Source organism: Cucurbita pepo, chromosome 1 (assembly GCF_057944985.1).
Source record: "Cucurbita pepo subsp. pepo isolate OVF chromosome 1, ASM5794498v1, whole genome shotgun sequence".
Lineage (NCBI taxonomy): Eukaryota > Viridiplantae > Streptophyta > Magnoliopsida > Cucurbitales > Cucurbitaceae > Cucurbita > Cucurbita pepo.
In genome coordinates this window covers 7,964,902-7,984,134 of record NC_141798.1, presented here as the reverse complement: position 1 = coordinate 7,984,134, position 19,233 = coordinate 7,964,902, and the positions used below count along the sequence as shown (strand labels likewise).

General features: G+C 38.1%; 4 protein-coding genes across 6 annotated transcripts; all 4 read left to right on the top strand.

The window, feature by feature from the left end:
* Positions 1-263: 263 nt before the first annotated feature.
* Positions 264-973, top strand: LOC111778915 (transcription factor PRE6-like). The gene is made up of 2 exons (XM_023658925.2): positions 264-467; positions 541-973. The coding sequence occupies exons 1-2, from the start codon at positions 330-332 to the stop codon at positions 691-693; spliced, it is 291 nt and encodes a 96-aa protein (XP_023514693.1). The 5' UTR covers positions 264-329; the 3' UTR covers positions 694-973.
* A 1,873-nt stretch (positions 974-2,846) lies between these two features.
* LOC111796552 (binding partner of ACD11 1) lies at positions 2,847-6,552 on the top strand. Of its 2 annotated transcripts, XM_023679234.2 has the most exons (5): positions 2,847-3,096; positions 3,322-3,397; positions 5,123-5,233; positions 5,342-5,773; positions 6,201-6,552. In XM_023679234.2, the coding sequence occupies exons 1-4, from the start codon at positions 2,981-2,983 to the stop codon at positions 5,768-5,770; spliced, it is 732 nt and encodes a 243-aa protein (XP_023535002.1). In that variant the 5' UTR covers positions 2,847-2,980; the 3' UTR covers positions 5,771-5,773; positions 6,201-6,552. The 2 variants fall into 2 exon arrangements, with proteins under 2 accessions (XP_023535002.1, XP_023534995.1); XM_023679227.2 differs by lacking the exon at positions 6,201-6,552 and having other exon boundaries at positions 5,342-5,886.
* Positions 6,553-11,416: 4,864 nt separating this feature from the next.
* LOC111796545 (homeobox-leucine zipper protein ATHB-13) lies at positions 11,417-13,422 on the top strand. The gene is made up of 3 exons (XM_023679215.2): positions 11,417-12,011; positions 12,112-12,491; positions 12,836-13,422. Exons 1-3 carry the CDS (start codon positions 11,873-11,875, stop codon positions 13,232-13,234), a joined length of 918 nt encoding a protein of 305 aa, XP_023534983.1. The 5' UTR covers positions 11,417-11,872; the 3' UTR covers positions 13,235-13,422.
* A 1,855-nt stretch (positions 13,423-15,277) lies between these two features.
* On the top strand, positions 15,278-16,908 carry LOC111796566 (NAD(P)-linked oxidoreductase superfamily protein). 2 transcript variants are annotated; one of them, XM_023679261.2, is made up of 2 exons: positions 15,278-16,042; positions 16,770-16,908. In XM_023679261.2, exon 1 carries the CDS (start codon positions 15,387-15,389, stop codon positions 15,999-16,001), a length of 615 nt encoding a protein of 204 aa, XP_023535029.1. In that variant the 5' UTR covers positions 15,278-15,386; the 3' UTR covers positions 16,002-16,042; positions 16,770-16,908. The 2 variants fall into 2 exon arrangements, with proteins under 2 accessions (XP_023535029.1, XP_023535012.1); XM_023679244.2 differs by lacking the exon at positions 16,770-16,908 and adding an exon at positions 16,342-16,638.
* Positions 16,909-19,233: the final 2,325 nt, after the last annotated feature.

The following is a 19,233-nucleotide window of genomic DNA, read 5'->3' as shown; positions in this document are numbered from 1 at the left end:
GGATTACAAATTTTAACAACACTTGGGGGTTTGTTTTCATGGCTCCCATATCTGTTTGTCTAATAAGATTATTAAGATTCTTATGGAGGGTCTGTCCCATATTGATTGGAGAGTAGAACAAATCTTAAAGTGAAAGCTCGAATAGGAAAGATTAAAGAAGACAATATCTGCTAGCGGTGGATCAAGGTCGTTAGAGTCTGAACCGTTCCTCATAATATAAATCCCCTTTTTAGCTCGCCTTTCTCCAACAATTCTTCATCTGCCTTTCTCTCACCTCTGCCCTCTGGCCCTCTCTGGATCTCCCTCACTTTTCAAACACACACACACAAATGTCCACCAGAACCCCCCGTTCTAGACGCTCCCCTCTTCCTTCTACCACCATCTCTGACCACCAGATTGCTGATTTAATCTCCAAATTACACCGACTCATCCCTCAGATTCGTAATCGACGTTCCTCCTCCTCCACGGTATTCTCTCTTTTTTCTTTATCAATAACTGCTCGCAGTGGACTTAGACTGTTTAACGTGTGTGGGGATGTAGGTATCAGCTTCGAAGATTCTACAAGAGACTTGCAACTTCATAAGAAGCTTAGAAAGAGAGGTGGATGACTTGAGCGAGCGACTATCAGAGCTATTGGCGTCCACAGACCCTGAAAGTGCTCAGGCTGCCATACTTAGAAGCTTACTTATGTAATGAGTATCACAACTCCATCCCAGGTTTCTTCTTCTATACACAATTTGGTGCTCAGCAGTGAAGCCTCAGATGTGGATTTCCCTACACACACCTATTTCAAACCCTCCATCTTTACCCGCCATGCAATTAATTAATTAATTAATTAATATAACTTTTATTATCAACGGTGAGAAGAAGTTTATATTGTTCCATAATGTATGTTATAAGGTTTTGCATGTGATGATAATATCATGTTTATTTAATTATCATAAGGTTTTGTTGAGATTTAAATGGGATAAAAGATGGGTGGATAAACATGGTTGAATATATAGCATTTCCTTCATTTAATGCGCAAAAATTTGATAGAGCATGAAAGAAGGGCGATGGAACAGTGATAGTCAAAAGGAAACAAATTTCAGACGGTGGTGGCAAGCTTATAACCCCATAAAAGGAAATTAAACTCCCATATATTTTGAACCATTAAAACGTGCTGGGTTTGCTTCTACCTTCCTTGATCAAAGGAAACCTGAAGCTAACCCACTTCATCCCAACCAGAGGTATACAAATATGGTCTTATGAATGATTTTTCAAACATATTTAATCATAATTGTGTAGTGGAGAGCATGGTCTGGATATGTCACACTTTTGGCTGCATCAAAATTTGTCTTTTAACAAACCATTCTATTTTATTCGTGTTAGATGTTGTGTCTGAAAATGGAAATATAATAATTTATAAATTTAAGTGTGCAATTATGTATAATAAAATATATGCGACCCATATTTATGGTATCCGTTTCAAATATATTTGAAAGCTACAACACAGCAAAGAATAAATTAAAGCATTTGAGTATTTAAGACTCCAACCACTCTCCCATTTGTTGTAAACAGTGAACAACAGGATATCATCAATCTCATTCAAATTGCTTGCCAATACAATGTCAAAATATAAGGAATTCTTTACAAGTTTTAATACTGGGTGATCAAGAAATGTCCATCTATAAAAGAAAACACGACTCGACAGATGCCAAGCGACTACTCCCCTATGTGACCTCTATGCTCCCGAACACATCCTTGCCTCACTAATAGCATCATGTACTTAAGTAAGCAACCTATTTATAAGCTCTGATTGCATTCTTGGCTTAATAGGTTATATAATGTTTGGGTCTAGTTTTTGGTGCGTTTTGAGCATTTGAGTTTATCTCAAAATCGTGAGTGAGTCTCTAGTCCAGTCTTTTCTTAAGGGTCACTATATCCTTCCAACCTTAGAAGCTAATTATGCTTGTAAAGTGAATGACTCATGATATTCTTTAGTTGGAACATCATCCATGGGAGGTCAGTTGGCGCCTTCCACGGAACCATAAAGTCACCTCATTTGTGAGTGCAACCCTCCCTTGATCCATCCAGTAATTGGACTATCTAACGAGGTCTCACACTTCCCTCTTAGAAACAACTTTACATCTATTTGGTCATGTATTAGGAACCACGGGTTCTACCATGAATCTACGACCCACACTCCCTTATCCATTCCATATCAGCTCATCTGTTCTATTACTGAAGTGGAAAGAGTAGTAGAACACCTGTTGACACCGTTCACACTACTTGCAGCTTAAAGGGGCTTCTATGATCAGTTTTCGGTCGTAGTTGTCTACTAAGCTCTTAGAGTGGTTAGGTGGCTTTTAAGGGTCTTTCCTCTCCCTATTTTATTTGTTTAGTTATCATGCTCTTTTTGTTTCTCGTGTGAGCACTAAGGTTTCTAACCTCTGACCGTCGCTCACGATTATATGGTGCTCGGTCTTCTGGAGATATCCTAACCTAAATTTGCGTCGAGCCACCCTATTTTTATCACCCTAGTCCTAACTTGTTTCTGGTTCTATTGTGTCAATAGGGAGTACACACAATCCTGCACCTAGAGCTATCAATAGGGATACATAATGCGTGATAATGATAACGATAGGATGGAATTTTCAAAAGATATTATTTAAATATAATAGGTAGAATAGCACTAAAAAATATTTTAGGAAATAAACATAGTTTATATAGCCCAGATATTCGTAGGCCCAAATACCCATCAAGCCAGGCCCATTATATGATCTGAAGAATGGACGGCCCAGACAAGCCCAACCGAACCCAGCCCACTGTCGTCTAAAGTTCTTCAGTTTGGCGGTGGACGTTTCGGCGCCTCCTCTCTTCGGGAGTTTTCTCGAGTTTTTCTTCTGAGATTTCGTCCTCTGAAACTCCACTTGCTCGTCTCCTCTACAAGTTTTATATTTCGACGAAAGAACAGGCGAATCAAGTTTGCTGCGTGAATATGAGCCCTGGTGGTTATACGGTCGAAGTGACGGGCTTGTCTCCTAAAGCCGAAGAGAAAGATGTCCTCGATTTCTTCGCTTTCTGTGGCCCAATCGAGCTCGTTGAGATTATTAGGTAATCATTTCTTCCGTATTCAGCATTCAATTTCACTTCCTCGAGTCCGTAATTTCAGTATATTTGCATCTTATTGGGTGAACGAGTCGTATTTAAAAGATGTCATAGATTTTTCCAAACGTGATTAGGTTTGTAGTGGCTGTTTAGTGGTGATCACCCTAAATTTATGGTCTTTTCTCTTTTTCGAAAGTGCTTGGTGTATGGATTTCTGGTTTATGAAAACAGATCTGGTGAAGATGCCTGCACTGCCTATGTGACATTCAAAGATGCTTATTCTCAAGAGACTGCTTGCTTACTGAGTGTGAGTATTTCAATTCCATTTATGCTTCTGGCCTACAATACAGTATTTCATTCTCTTCTTCCATTACTTTTTATTTGGAGCTACAGGGTATGCTCCCGCGCGCGCTGATACCATATAGACTCGTGATCTTTATATTTTTTAATTTTGTTTCTGACTTCTCATATTTTATAACGAGAATCCGGAGAATATGGTTTAATGCATGGCATCGATAGAATTGTGAAATAGGAATACTTTGGTTCTGGGCTGCACCCATATTTTTGCAGTCCACTCCAACCACAAAGCTGAAAAATTAAAAATTATTTAGAAAAAGAATTGTCACGTGCAACCATACAATAAATGGGTATAGCTGAAGATGCGCCCAAATATTTTTATAGTGAAAACTGCATTCTTTTGTTTTGAACCACATGTTTAATATACAATACCAAATGAATCGCTCTTTTAAAAAAAAAAACTCTGGAAACACATGTTTAACTTGTGTAGATGTGGCTCATTTGGCAATTTTGTTGGATGGGATGCTTTTCAACGAACTAGAAAATGGTTGAACCATACAGGGAAAAATGCCTTTTAATAAAGAAGGGTCCATGATCGTTTCTAAGAAGAATGGCAGTGGCATTTTTCTTTTCTCAATTGAAAAGCTGTTCAATTTTCTCTGGGTTCCTTGGACGAAGGAACATTTCATCTGGTTTTGGTGAAGGATTTCTCTGTCTTTCCTCATGAAGCAGCCGGTTTCCTTTGTAGATGATTGAGTCCCTCTTTTACTGGATTCCTATTGATAGTGAAGGGCTCCTTCGTTTCCTTCAGTAAGGTCTTTTGTTAGAGAAGAAAACCTATTGAGTGTGCTTACAACAATAATATTATTAGAATCAAAATAATTGAAAGAGAGAGAAACTTGAAGAAGCCATAATAGGAATATGCCGTTGAAATGTTCTTAGAAGCATGAGCATGGATATAACTAAGCATTCTATTGAAAAAAAGTGGACCTGTTTATCATTGTACGGACATGGCTTTTAAATGTAAGGCACATGACAAATCTGAATCTTCTTATACAAAGAAGAATAATAATAATAAAAATGAAGACAAATCTGAACCATCGGCAAATGACAAATCTGGATCTGTGATTAGACAAAATCGCATAATTGTTTTTGTTGCTGCTGCTGCTGCTGAATCTCTGTTTATAGGCAATAACATCGTTGTTTTTGTTGTAGAATTTATGACTAGAGAGACAACAACATTGTAGCTGTTTTGTTGAGTACTCTGTGGTTGGAGATAATAACGTTGTTGTTGTTGTTGAATCCATAGTTATTAATAGTTATTGTTGAATCCATAGTTATTGTTGAATAATCTGCTAGACACATTTATCTCTCCATCTTCTCTTTTGCTGCAAATTTGCGTTGTTTTTAGGTATGAATTATTAATGTAATCTGAACAACATCAGATGAACACCCTCTTGGATGCAATTTATAAAGGATTTTCTGTACGGATACTACATTTCAGTTTGTAAGCATCAAACGTTCTAGTTTGATTATTCTGTTCGTGGTTTGGGGTTTTCAATCAACGTTCATTTCTGGTCATGTGCTTAATGATGTTGAACATACCTTTATTCATCTGATCACTTCATGCCATTAGTTTTTCGCTAAGGAGACAATGGCCGTTACTTTTCATCCTTTGTTTTCCACCTGATAATAATGATCATGCTTTTAATAGTTCAATGTCTGATTATTGCAGGGTGCAACAATTGTAGATCAACGAGTGTGCATAACACGGTGGGGACATTTTGATGATGAATTTGGTTTCTGGAGTAGGCCTTCCGGTTACCATGAAGAAGACAGTACTGCTGTAAGTGTCAAAAATAATGTTCATTAATATTTCCTACCTGTTGCAATTTGCAAATGTTTTCTTCCTGTTGACAATCTTTGATTAGTTGATGAGTTTTCCATCTTATAGTCGGCACAAAGAAGTCAGTTTATTTCGAGCGCTGGTAACGCAGTGACCATGGCCCAGGAAGTAGTCAAAACCATGCTGTCCATGGGTTACGTGCTGGGCAAAGATGCATTAACCAAAGCCAAAACCTTTGATGAATCTCATCAGGTCTCAGCAACCGCAGCAGCTAAGGTAGCAGATTTGAGTCATAGAATTGGTCTTACTGACATGATAGGTGCGGGTTTTGAAGCAGTTAAAACCATGGATGAGAAGTACCACGTATTGCAGACCACCAAATCAGCTATATCAGCCACAGGAAGAACAGCTGCTGCCGCTGCCGATACCGTGGTCCAAAGTGGCTACTTCTCTAGGGGAGCTCTTTTCGTGTCCGATGCCCTGAATCGAGCAGCCAAAGTTGCTGCTGACTTGGGTAGTCGTGGTGTTGAGCATTAATGGGTTAGAGAGTGCTACTCTTCCATTGTAAATAAATTATATAAAAAAAATGTTAAACACTTACTACCTTAAAATTTTGCAAGTTTATACCGGTATTTTATCAGAGCGTACATTCATCTGAAAGCTGTACGTATAAGTATAAACTCTACGTTTCATAGAGTTCAATCACACTAGTCATTTGACCCCACAAGTTTGCTAAATTTTAACCCCAAATAAGGTAAAATCCAATCAGAGATGATCTATATTGAGTCGTTTGTCAGTTTGTAAATTCAGTATCCTTGGAGTCAAATCTGTTTTTTTAGCACTCTTGGAAAGGTCTCCCAAATTGTACTTTTTACAATCCTGCTGCTTACAGATTGTCTTCTTCTCCGTAACCAATTTGTTAGTTGGGTTGCGCTCGAATTTGATAAACTTTATTTGGTTCATTTAGATTGTTGATTGTCTAACTGGGAGGCCATATGGATGTCTGCTTGATTCGGGCGCAACAAGAATGAAGTCCCGCATGCAATTTCATGATGTTGCCGCCTTGGATAGTTTCTTCCAGCTGTAATTGTCCGAGGCTTGCAACTCGCTCCATCTGGCAATAGCTCCCTGCAAGTTACAGGTCGGTATGCTCTTCAATTTTCTGCTGTGGACTGTGGACTGTGGTCTCATCAAGTAGACATCGAACATGCATTTGTATTATATGATTCTTGGCATTTAGGCAACACGAGGGACAAACTCGAATGTTATATCTAAGCTGTTAATTAATCGATCAAGTCTCGGCCATAACATTTGAATCATGCATTGCACAATATTCCCACACACCGTGGCTGTATTGTCGTGGTCGGAATCGATCACATCATCTGCTGCAAGTACATAAATAGTTTCAATAGAAATGATCATGGACCCTTCTTTATTAAAAAGCATCTTACCTGTATGGTTCAACCATTTTGTAGTACGTTGAAAAGCATCCCATCCAACAAAATAGAAAGTAGGACATTTTACTCGGATTGAAACAGCCGACACTGTTGACAAACCAAAGCACATCCGGGAAATATTCAACCTGAGTTAGTCGAGTCAAAAACGTTATTAACTGAGAATTATGGAGTTGGAAAAGGAAATAAACACCAAAAGAAAAAAGGAAATAGAAGGAGGAGCTTGTATATTCTGACTTTTACAGAAAATGATGATAGAAGGACCAATTATGTTGGGGCAATTGTAGTGTACAAATTCTTGTTTTTGGGGGTATCTGAAATAATTGTCCTTTCGGAACTATTTGGACCTTTTTGTTGCTGTGATGGGTTAAGAGACAGACCCCCTTTGAATGGTGGGTCAGTCATAGTGTGCGATTGTTGGTGTGGGTCTTAGCAAATAACAGTGCTTTGAAACTGACTGAGTACGTAGGGGGGAAGTCATTGTTTCTCCAAAGGAGACTCCTGCCTCCCTTTCCTACTCTTCTTGACCAACACAGCAGCTTTCTCCTCCTTTTACCCACACTGCATCTTGCCGTTATGTTCATCTTCCATAAACCATCAACAGTATCAAGTGAGATCAGACTTCAGACCACCATAAACCATGTTTTTAGATCTCTAGATTTCTATTTTTGCAGCTTGCTACTTCAGTTTGTCTATTCTAGACCACAGATTTGGTTAATTAGGTCAAAACCCTAAACTTATCCTAGCTTCTAAAACCCGCTTCTTAAATGGAAAAGAAAAAAAAAAAAAAAAAAAAAGAACCCCCAAAGAATGCTGTGTTATGTGTCTCGCTTGTCGACATCTTTCTCGAAGATGAAAGAATCCCGAGGCCTAGAGCCTTTGATTCATCTTCCTTTATGTTAGTGAAGGAAGGACATAACGTTCTTCATCACTATAGAGAACAAAATTTGTGGTTCACGTCAACCTTATTTTAATATATTATAAGATATTCACATATATGTATCAATCTTATCCATCTCTTTTTCTATTCCCTTTCCTCTCCTCTCTTACATTTTACGTTATGTTTGTAAAGGATTCCAAATCCTTTGTCAAAGCAAAGGGCCCCAACGGCATGAATAGCCATCTCTTCACAGATGGCCAGAAAACAGCTGCCATCTGCTTTAAGGGATGGATTTGAATAAAATAAGTACCTTCCCCTTCGAGAGGGGAGGACAGTGGGAAAGTGAAAAGTGATGCTGTATTTAGATCCATAAAAAATTTCTCACATCATCCTCCACAATCCAGATTTGATCTCTCAAATTGATTAGTTTTGTTACAGATAAGAGAGAATACAAGAAATACATGGAAAACTTACCAATTATATAGAGAGAGAATGCAAGAACTACATGAAAAACTTACCAATTATGTATGGAATTGAATTTCTGTACTCTAAGACACAGATTTTGAATCCAAACAAGAATTTAGGTCACATCATCATCCATGGCGATATGAATAGGTAAAGCCATTAATCCAAGTGACATTAAAATGACCGAAGATCAGGCTTAAATACCATCAAACAACCTGCCAAATTATCTCCATGACTTCCCTGATGGATATGAATTGAGATGCAAAAAATGAACAAATCAGCTTTTTTGGAGCATTCTTCAAATTGAAAAGAAAGAAAGAACAGCATCCACTCCACTTGTTTGACGAATTGGACACAAAAAAGACTTGGGAAGATTTTCATTTCCATATAAATAAGGTAGTAGCAATGGTTAAAGCCACTTTCTATCCCTCCCTTTTCCGTATTATACAATACAAATATAAATATACAACAATTGTTCATTTCAATCTGCAAAGCAAAATCTTTTTAGAACACTTTTTGAATCCTAAACAAACTCACTGTTCATACATGTTGAAACCAATCAGGAAATTGTCCCTACCAAACCAATGGCTAAGATTACGAGTGCCATTCTAGCCATTAGTCATTATTATAATCATTCTTTTTTTATTATTGTTGCAGAAACTGTAATCTAAACTAAACCAGTTGTTGGGGAATCCCTATCGCTGCATATCTTCCTGAGTGGAAGGGGAAATGAATATATATTTATAGGAAGCAAAGCATTCAGAAAACTTAAAAAAAAGTTTTATTAGAAAAAAAAGACCAGAGAGAGAAAAGGAGTGACGTAAGAGAGAGGAAGCACATGGGATCAATCAGTGTCAGCTGAATACACCAACAGAAGCATGAACACATGTGGAGGAGAAGATTCAGATTATTAATTAAAAATGAATTCTTTTTATTTTATTTTATTTGAAATATTTGAAAAAAATGTGCAACAGGGGTGGGGGAAGAACATGGATCCACCCCATTCCAATGGGGCACTGCAAAGCTTCCAACTCATAAGGCATGTGATGATGCAGCTGAGAATCCTTTGTCTCTGCCCAATCTCTTTTTTCAAACTCACTATTTTCCTTTCCTTTTTCTTCCCCCTTCTCAATGGGACCTCTTTTCAGTCTCATCCTCACCAATTCAAACGACATCACCACGTCCCCTATTTGCTAACCTCTCTAGCCTTCATTTTGATGGGATCCCCCCTCCCTCCATTTCTTTCATGTTTACAACAGTTTTGACTATCTAAAAATTTATTATAGGAAGCCACTGATGGGGACAAAAGATTCTCAAATATTAGGATGAAGTAGTGGATATATATATAATCCCCAAAATCAAGGTAGATCGTGTTCATGTGTGGCTGCTCTGATTCATTTATTTTATTTATTTATTGAATTTTATGTGTTATCAGAGGTTAAGTCATGTGATGGAAGATTTGACAGAGAAAAACAACTGTGGGTAAAAGTTAGATGAAATGTGCATACAAATCTGTGGCTGCAGAATTCCCACTAATATTTAGCTGTTTATGATATGAATGATGCCTTTAAATTGCTTCCATGGGTCCTATGTGGTCTGTGTTTCTTTCCATGTACGTTATGGAATCAATTCAACTTAGAAGAAAGAAGAAATATTGCCCAAAAAGTGGGCTTTGAGTTTTGAGGGTCGATAACTTCCTGTTTAATTAGCTATTCAATTTTGCATTTACTGTACTCTGTGTGTGTGTGTGTGTGTTTGTTGCCTTCCTTCCTTTTCTCATGCATCCATTCTCTCTTTCCCCCTCTCCCCACAAAATCACAATGCCCCACCTTCATTTTTTCTCAATCATACACAATAATAAGGCGATTCTTATGGCGAAATTTGCTTCTTCGTCATTTTTTTTTTATAACCTTGAACCCATTTCAATCAACCTGATCTCATGAAACGGATTACAGATATTAGAACAAACTCATTTCCTGTAAGAGAATTTAAGGTTGGTATGTTTCTACTCCAAATGTGTAATACACTCCATTGTTTTGAGTCGTTGAAATTCTTATACACCACTATTCAAGTGCACATGTCATGTGTGGACGGAAAATATTAATTAATACTCTATATTGGCAATACTTACGCCACGATTCAAAATATGGATATTAGCACCTAGACGCTCCAACATTCTCTCTACATCCCATGTGATACACTATTTGCTTGAGTCGAGTTGAGTTTCTTTTCAATATGTTTTGTATTCCCTAAAAGAAATTTCTAATGAGCTCTCATTCATCCTGAGATTACTTTTTTTATAGAACTTATTAGTATGGATAGTAACCCTGAACTTTTTTTTTAAGCTACCGTACTTAAACGTGTTGCCTAACTTGTTCTGCTTCAAGTTATATGATAGAAATAGTATTAGATGTATGGTGGGCAAGAAGTGAAAAGTGGTAAAAGGCAAGAGAGATTTGCATGGAGATGAGAGTGTGACATAATAATAATACAAAAGAAGATAAAGTGAGAGAAAAGGACAAAAGAAGGCAGTGGGGGGATAGTGATACTGATAGAGTGAAGAGCAAGAGAGAGCAGTAGTGAAATGGATTGGGAATGGACAAACATTAGACATCAGATTGGGGGAAGGAAGGCGTAATAGCAGCTCCACTGCTCTGCACTGATGCACTGCTCCACTCCCCTTTCTTATTTTCTCTCATATCCATCATCTTCATTTGTAAACATTCAACTCTCTCCCTTTCAAACATGAGAAAGAAAGAAAGAAAGAAAGAAAGAAATGGGAAGATTGATGATGGGAAAGAGGTTGGTCCTGCTGCACGATACCCTGTTGGTGGGTTAGGTAGCAACCCCTGCCCACCCTTTCTCCGGACCCATCCCTTAGATTCCTGCCCCCACCCCCCTCTCTTAACTTACCTCTTTCTTCAAACCAAAACCAATTTTTTTTACTTTACATTCTTCTTCTAAACCAAAAGGAAAGTGGACGCTTTTGGATTGAGTTGAGCTTCTTTTAAATTATATATTCAGCCTAAAATTGGATTCCCCCCCTCATTTAAAGGCTTTAACAACTATTTTTCTTCTTTTTCATACGTCTGCCATGCATTGTTCATTGAGATTCGTGGAAATTGCCATTCCTTCTCTTCAAAAAGATTTCAAAAAAGTTACCCATTAACTCTTAACTCCTGATTCAAGATAATGATGGAAATCTGACTTGAGCTGCTGGGTGTGGCAATAAAGTAGGACACAAGTCAAACTGGGTTAACTAACTAAGATCAGGATCTTCAATTCTGTGACCCTCTTTAATTTATATCTGAAATTAGTGGAAGAAAGTGCTTCAGTTACTGCAGCAACTGTTGTTTGGTGTTCATATTTCAATTATTATTAGCTTTCTCTCAATATCCGTACAGGATGAAAATTTGTGACTAAAACCTGCCCGATTTATACATCTCCGTAAGATTGTATTCGTGGCCTTACCAAAGCAAAAAAAAAGAAAAAGAGAATCCTGCAGCACAAATACGAAGCTAAGAAGAACTGAGATCCCACGTTTCTTTCTTTCTCTCTCTCTCTCTCTCTCTCTATACGTATCTATAGACTATATAGAGAGAAGAAATAATCGAGCCCAGCTGATATGGTGTACAACCCAATATTTCTCATATAAATGCCTCCCATCTCTCCTCTCTCCATTAATTGAAACAACCCAAGTTGCCTTTCAAATTTTGTGTGTTTCTCCAAGTGAACCCTCCAAAACAAAAGAAAAAAAAAACCCATTTCATATTCAATCCCACTTCCATTAAAAAGACAAGATTCTGGCCGCACACGGTGGAGATCGCAGCTACGGCCGCCATGACAAGCAATGGGATGGCGTTTTTTCCAGCAAATTTCATGCTACAAACTTCCCATGAAGATCATGATCATCATCACCACTCTTCTCCTCCATCTCTCAACCCAATTCTTCCTTCTTGCACATCCCAAGATTTTCATGGTATTTCTCAATCATCTCTGTTAAAAAGATACCATCCTTTTTTATTCTGCTTAAAAGGTTTCATCTTTGACATGGGTTTTAAACAATTTTATTTTGGCAGGAGTTGCATCATTTCTAGGAAAACGATCCATGTCGTTTTCAGGGGCGGAAATGGTGGAAGAAGGAAATAACGGTGAGGATGAATTTTCTGATGATGGGTCACAGGCAGGTGAGAAAAAGAGGAGACTCAACATGGAGCAAGTGAAAACACTAGAGAAAAATTTCGAACTGGGAAATAAGCTTGAGCCTGAGAGAAAAATGCAGCTGGCTAGAGCCCTTGGTCTACAGCCAAGACAGATTGCTATTTGGTTTCAAAACAGGAGGGCTCGGTGGAAGACTAAGCAGCTAGAGAAAGACTACGATCTTCTCAAGAGACAATTTGAAGCTATCAAATCAGATAACGAAGCCCTCAAATCCCAGAACCAAAAGCTTCAAGCAGAGGTAATTACTTCTTTCCATTCTATTACCTTTTCAACTTCTTGGAGCCTTTCTGAAACTCTGATCATTCATAAAGCTTAGATTTCTTTTTCCTTTTTTGGAATGGTCAAATTTAGTTTTGATATTAATTTTAGTCCACGATGAATAAATTTCTCTGTCCTGCGATGCATCTAAGTGTGAGGAATGATTATTCATTAGATTGAAGGCAAAAATATGGTAATGATGAGTCCCAAAAGGTGCATATGAATGCAAATGGGAGTTCTTTTTTTTTTTTTTTCTTTTTTTAAATATATATATTTATATTGAAGGAAATTGATTGAATGAAAGTGTGAATTGTTGGGGGACAGATAATGGGACTAAAAAGTAGAGAGCCAACAGAATCAATCAACCTGAACAAAGAAACAGAGGGGTCTTGCAGTAACAGAAGTGAAAACAGCTCTGATAATATTAAATTGGACATCTCAAGAACACCTGCCATCGACAGCCCTCATCAGCATCAGCACCCAACAAACAGGCCTCTTTTTCCCACGTCTTCCTTGAGGCCTCCAGCTTTGGCTCAGCTCTTTCAAACCTCCTCAAGATCATCAGACCCACCAAAGCAACTTGATAACAACAACCACCACCACCACCACCATCATCATCATCAAATGCCCAAAGAAGAAAACACCAGCTTGTCCAATATGTTCTGTGGAATGGATGATCACTCTGGCTTCTGGCCTTGGTTGGAGCAGCAACATTTCAACTGATCATCATCATCATCATCTCATCATCTCATCATCTCATCATCATCTCTCATCTCCTCCCCATAATATCAAAAAAAGAAAAAAAAAAAAGAAAAAAAAAAGAAATATTAATAATGTCATAATATTAATATGCTTAATTTAATTGGATTTTTCTCAGAGAAATATCAAGTTGCTGTCCTGCTTTTTCCTCTCTCTCTATCTTTCATTTATCTTCTTCTTTCAGATCTCAACTTGAAGGGTTGTGTTTTTTGGTGTTAAATTATTTGTCATTGTATAAATTAATGGAATACATATATATATATATATATATATATATATTTTTTTTTTTTTCAGGTGGCGGTTATTGAAAGATGTTCTTATTATATATATATATATGCAAGTATGGATAGCATGTCTGGGTGAAAGAAAAGAAAAATGAAAAGGTATAATTAATGTTGAGAGATTGATGATTGGAGGTAGAGAGCAGGAGCATGGACGTAATCTCATTAAAAATGAAAAGGGTATTGGCTTAGTTTTGTGTGTCAATAAAGTGAGCTGGGTTGCAATGATTTGGGTGTGCATGGGCACGGTGGACGATGGTTCTACCCATCAAAAGCCAACCCGCCTGCCTGCCTTCCTGCCTGCCTGCTATATGGTCTCCTCTAAAAATAACATTTAAGAGAGAAAGAGAGAAATAGAGAAAGAAAAGGGAATCAAAACACACATCCCAAGGTTGAAAAGAAGACAAGGAGATGGAAGAATGGTAGAAGAAAACAAAGGAAGTTGGAGAAATGGTCGCTGTCGTGAAATGGACGCATGGTGGGGGGCGAGTTTTTCTTTATCATGACAAATGAAACCAAAGAAAATTACATCAAAATGGGGTATCAAACTCATGAAAACTACAGCTCTCAGTGTCTTTGGGAGCTCTCATGTGAACCCCCCTCTGTCACCCATTTCCCTACCTATTTCCATCTCTCTCTTTCTTTTTCCCGTCAATCCAAAGAATAATCAACATTCACACTATTATGATATTGTCTACCTTGAGAATATGTTACCGTAATTTTGCTTTTGATTTTTCCAAAACGAACTCATACTAATAAAGATAATATAAACATACTTTTGAAAGCAAGCATCAAGTTCATTGAAGAGAGAAAATCCAACTACTTATGATATGTGGAAATCAGTGCAAGTGGAGTAAGATTCAGATTACTTTGTTGATCGAATATCTGAAGGCAAGAATATTGTTTGACATTCGAATCACTTCACAAGCAAAATCGATCATGTCTAGCTTGAATGATTCTTGTGATCAAATATCTCAAGGCAATAACATTTGTTTGAGATTCGAATCACTCTACAAGCAAGATTGATCATGTCGAGCTTGAATGATTCTACATGCAACCTAAACTACATATAATTGCAAAGAAACTTAGACATTGGCTAAAGAAATCACAAATGCTTCTTTTACTATATTTTCGCTTACAAATACAACATGCATGACTTTATATAGTCTAAAAAAATGAAACTATTAAAGGCATTCCAAGAGTTGTAACCGACCATAATTAACCTTTATGTAAATGTAACCTAAAGTAAATAAAAAGTCTTGAAATATAATAACTCTAAATTACTCTAAATTGTAACTCATCCAAAATCTATAACAATCAAACTTCATTCTTCTTCGATTTGCCATGAATTGAAACATCTTTCGATAATTTTGACAACTTTTTCTTCGCATGTTCATTGAAGTATATGGTAGGATTGATGTAGGTTGGTTCATATCAAGTTAGATGGCCCAACACCACCACTCCATGCTGCTGGAGGGTCTCGAGCCTTGGACTTGGACCTGGATGTTAAATGTTTGGAGGCCCAGTAACAATCCAAATTGGGCCTATCATTTCACTGGGCTGTCAGCCCACTAAGTTAGATAGCCGTACTCCCAAGTATTAAAAGAAATATATAAATTTGAAGCTTATTTTAAAATAATAATTATTCAGCCACGTGGCGAAAATAATATCCAGTAGTAGCACTCTGCCAATGACCACAAGTTGAGGTCCCCTCTGTTCATCTTCCGACCAATGGAAACCAAGAGATCTCAAAATCATCCTTCAATCACTTCCCACTCTTTTCTCCTTCATTTCTCCTTCACTTCTCCCCTTACAGTTTCGGATAACGCCCCTCAATGGCCGCCTCTACTTCCATCTTCTCACCCACCGCCGCCACCGCTGCCGCCGTCATCTCCTCCTCCTCCTCCTCCTCCTCTACCCACCGACCACTGTTATACAATTTCCCCTCAAAGATCACGACACAATTCAACAGACCCACCACCCGCATCCTCGTCTCCTCCTCCTCCTCCTCCTCCTCCACCAGCACTTCTCGCGCCGCCGCTGCCGCTTCGAAAAACGCCGCCGAGGAAATCGTGTTCTTCGACGGGGGCGCTCACTATGGCGACCTTGTAGCTAACCTTCTTCTGGGTTTTACTCTTCTATGGCTGCCCTTAACTGTGGCCGCAGTTTCCAGGGCGTTTAACCTCAGGTACAGATTCACCAACCTGCGGGTCACGGTCATTTCAGGACTGACGGGTGAGGACAGAAGTGATTTCTCGTACCAGGTGATCAAGGACGTTCAGGTGGTGCCGCGTTTCATTGGGGAATGGGGTGACGTTGTGATCACTCTCAAGGACGGCACCAAAGTGGATCTTAGGAGCGTCCCCAAGTTCAGAGAGATCGCCAAATACTGTCTCTCAATGGCTGATAAACCGGCTGTTCCAAAAGAGAGTGGCCCTAAAGGATTTTAGACACCACCGATTCAGTTCTTCTGTTTCTTTGCGAGAGATATGTACGTAATTCTAACTTCTACTCTTTTTATTTTTTATTTTTTCAATTTCTTCTTGGGATTCTGATGGAGAGTGTATCATTTCAAAATGTGTATCATTTCAAAATGTGTATCAAAACGTGGTAACTAGATTTCATATACAGTTCTGTATTGAATTTTGCAAAGAATTCATGATTACTTCTTGAAAGTAACAAATGCAGCGGATTGAGATGTTTTGTGCGTTTTGCTCTATAATCCTTCAAATTATTGAAGTAAATGTACTCTGTTCTTGATAAAATTAAACTCAACTGCTTGAGATCTAGGAATTAATGAACAACCGTCGATGAAGTGAAGCTCTTGGAGAGGTTAGGGACAGAATGAATAGCCATTATCTTGAAACACAACCCATCTTCTCGCCCATATCCTTCAATCTAGAGACAACCATGGCAGGACATCACCAGTGTTCAGAATTTCAATCTGAATCAAACTGAATCCAAGAAATGTAAACGTAACCCATTGAGTTATGTTGTTAATAGTTCGTAAGGTTCTTTAATAATCCTTATAACAGTTCAAAGCTTTCAAAATCTATGGAGTTTGTAAGCATCACTGTGATTAGGTAAGTAATCTTTCTAATCACCAAATCACCGCAATAATTTACCAATTTAAAAACAAAATTGGAACAAAGAATGTTCTCTACTCCACTGTTGAAGACAATATATATATTTGAACTGAAAATTTTGATTTGGTACAGTCCATGACTCAGAGCTATCATTTTGAAGGCCAGCTTACCTGGTTGGGGCTGTGGCAGGGCTATCATTTTGAAGGTCAAATCATTATGCTCTTTAACCATCATTTGGACTTCCATTCAAATTTCAAAACCAAAGAAAAGTTTTGAGTTCATCCATTTTAGAAGTGCATATTATAAAGCTTAAAACTTTCCAGTCTCTTATTCCTCCAAACTCAAGGCCTTTTTGGAATGACTTCTAAAACTATACGAGCACAATCCATCCACAAGTAGTAGAATGCTTTGAACTGAAATGTAATAAAATCGTAGAAGCCATTGTTAAGGAACAAACCTGGGAGCATCTGATCTGACCCAAATGTGTTATGGTGTGGACATATCTCATAGCCCAATCTGAGCCCAAGAATTGGGTGTGTGCAAGGTAACTGAAGAAATGGGTAGCTTGGTGGTGGTAGGCCTATTAATAATCATTGAGATGATATGGGGCTTGATAATAGTGATCATCATAATAAAGTCCTGCCCCATTTTAACCCACAACTTTGTGCAACGACTGCCGGTGACAACTGACAGGCGAGAATGCGACGTCTGTGACAGTGTGTAATAAAATCTTGCTCAAATGGTAATAATGGCTTAAATTTCATGCAAGTCTGCAGTTTGTAGTGAAAAAGAGGAGGCCATCCATTGCCAACTTTTTAACTTCACCCCATTGAAACTCAAGAGGAGAGACCCATATTTGGGACCCTCCTCGGGCCTTCAAAATTAAACCAAATCATTTCATTTGACAGATATGAATTAAGTTTGATGAAGATATGGCCCAATCAAAACCCTCTTTCAATCATATAAACATGCTTGGAGGTATGAGTTTTACCACATCCACTAAAAGTGCTAAAAGCTCATTATCTAAAATGGAGAGATTAAAGCAAAGGAGAAAAACTAAACAAGAATCAAGAAAGTGAGTTACTTTAGTTGCTTGGGGGAAATTGTATGCTTAATTTTGTAGCCCCAGGAAGCAAAATTTGGTGGGAATACAGACTTTTGACCATGTTTCAGGATTTGTCTATCCGACTTCTGCAGAAGAAAAGGCACAAATTTAAGTAAATAAATGATCCTAAGTGTGGGTTTTGGAGGGGACGAAAGATGAACAAGTGATGGGAGGTGGTGTCAAGTCACAGGCCAGAAATGGGAGAAAGAGGCTCACTCAGTGTGCTCTGTTTGCTCTGTTTTGATAAAGAGATTGCCCCATTTTTTCTAACTTGACAGAGTGTAATTCATCCTCTCTTTCTCTTTGAAACTTCAACAACATCATGGCTGGGGCTGGAGCTGGGGCTGGGGCTGGCCCTCACCTCCACTTCACTTATTAACATAAGCCCTCCAAATGAAACCAAATCCTCTGCATATGGGAGTTCGATCATACAATGATCTTTCTAGATATTGTAGTTATTAATCCAAAGTGGGAGTATTATGCAGTGGTGGAGCAGTGTGCCCCCAAGTTTAAGACATGATTACAAACCAAAAACATCAATGGAATTTGATTTTGTGTTGATTATTGGGAACAGTATTCAGTGTAGTAGGTGGAGACTGGAGTTTTGGGGTAGTGGGATTTGAATACAAACTGTCTGCACACTGATATACAAACATCAAGACTTAACATAAACAGTGAAATGTTCCCTTTTTTTTAATTTTGTTGAACAGTGAAACGAAAGTGGGTAAGAGTATTAGAAATGGCAAAAAAGGGCATAGGATTCCCAGAACTTTTCTCTTTAGCAAGAGCGTGAAGTGTAAGAAAAACATATGAATGAGCTTAAAAAGGTGGCTCCAATATCCAGGAAATGGGGTGCCCACATTGTTGGAATCCCCAAGCAACACACAACCCCAACACACACATAAAAAGCTCAATGGCTAGGCATCAAATTATCATTGCACAACACTCTGATTTCTGTTCCACACGTGGGTCCTTTGGTTTTTTAACATGGGATCCGCCTAAGTTATATATTGTTCCAAACCCATCAAGAAATTAAAACCAAAAACCAAAAACAAAGAGAGATTAATATTTGAAAGATGAACAAAGCAAGATTAGTATTGATAAAAAAGGGAGATGATTAAGGATAATGAACAAGAAAATGGAAAAAGAGGTGTAGAAAGTTATTTTGTACTCTTGGGTTTGCTTTTGTCTTTATGTTTATGTTGAAGCAAAAGGGGAAGCTTTATTTGTAGGGTAAAACGCTCCCCCTCTTTTGAGCCTGCTTTTGAGACCTTAACACACCAAGAGTTTTGAAGTGGTGGATTAAGCCACCAAAAAACTAGAATGATTATAGGGGAGCGCCATTGCCAAATCCTCATTTGGGACCCTCCACATGGAATATATTACACAATGGATTGTTCTACTTCTCGTCGATTGAAATATTATTATTATTATTATTCCTATTAACACTGAGCACTAAAAACAAGACACGTTAATGCCAAGGTCTATGCC

Excerpts from the sequence above, each read along its gene's own strand:
- LOC111796545 (XM_023679215.2), top strand. The coding sequence starts at position 11,873 with ATGACAAGCAATGGGATGGCGTTTTTTCCAGCAAATTTCATGCTACAA. Across the intron at positions 12,012-12,111 it reads CACATCCCAAGATTTTCATG|GAGTTGCATCATTTCTAGGA; the intron begins GTATTTCTCAAT and ends TTATTTTGGCAG. Across the intron at positions 12,492-12,835 it reads ACCAAAAGCTTCAAGCAGAG|ATAATGGGACTAAAAAGTAG; the intron begins GTAATTACTTCT and ends GTTGGGGGACAG.
- LOC111796552 (XM_023679234.2), top strand. The coding sequence starts at position 2,981 with ATGAGCCCTGGTGGTTATACGGTCGAAGTGACGGGCTTGTCTCCTAAA. Across the intron at positions 3,097-3,321 it reads GAGCTCGTTGAGATTATTAG|ATCTGGTGAAGATGCCTGCA; the intron begins GTAATCATTTCT and ends TTATGAAAACAG. Across the intron at positions 5,234-5,341 it reads ATGAAGAAGACAGTACTGCT|TCGGCACAAAGAAGTCAGTT; the intron begins GTAAGTGTCAAA and ends TCCATCTTATAG.
- LOC111796566 (XM_023679261.2), top strand. The coding sequence starts at position 15,387 with ATGGCCGCCTCTACTTCCATCTTCTCACCCACCGCCGCCACCGCTGCC.
- LOC111778915 (XM_023658925.2), top strand. The coding sequence starts at position 330 with ATGTCCACCAGAACCCCCCGTTCTAGACGCTCCCCTCTTCCTTCTACC. Across the intron at positions 468-540 it reads GACGTTCCTCCTCCTCCACG|GTATCAGCTTCGAAGATTCT; the intron begins GTATTCTCTCTT and ends GTGGGGATGTAG.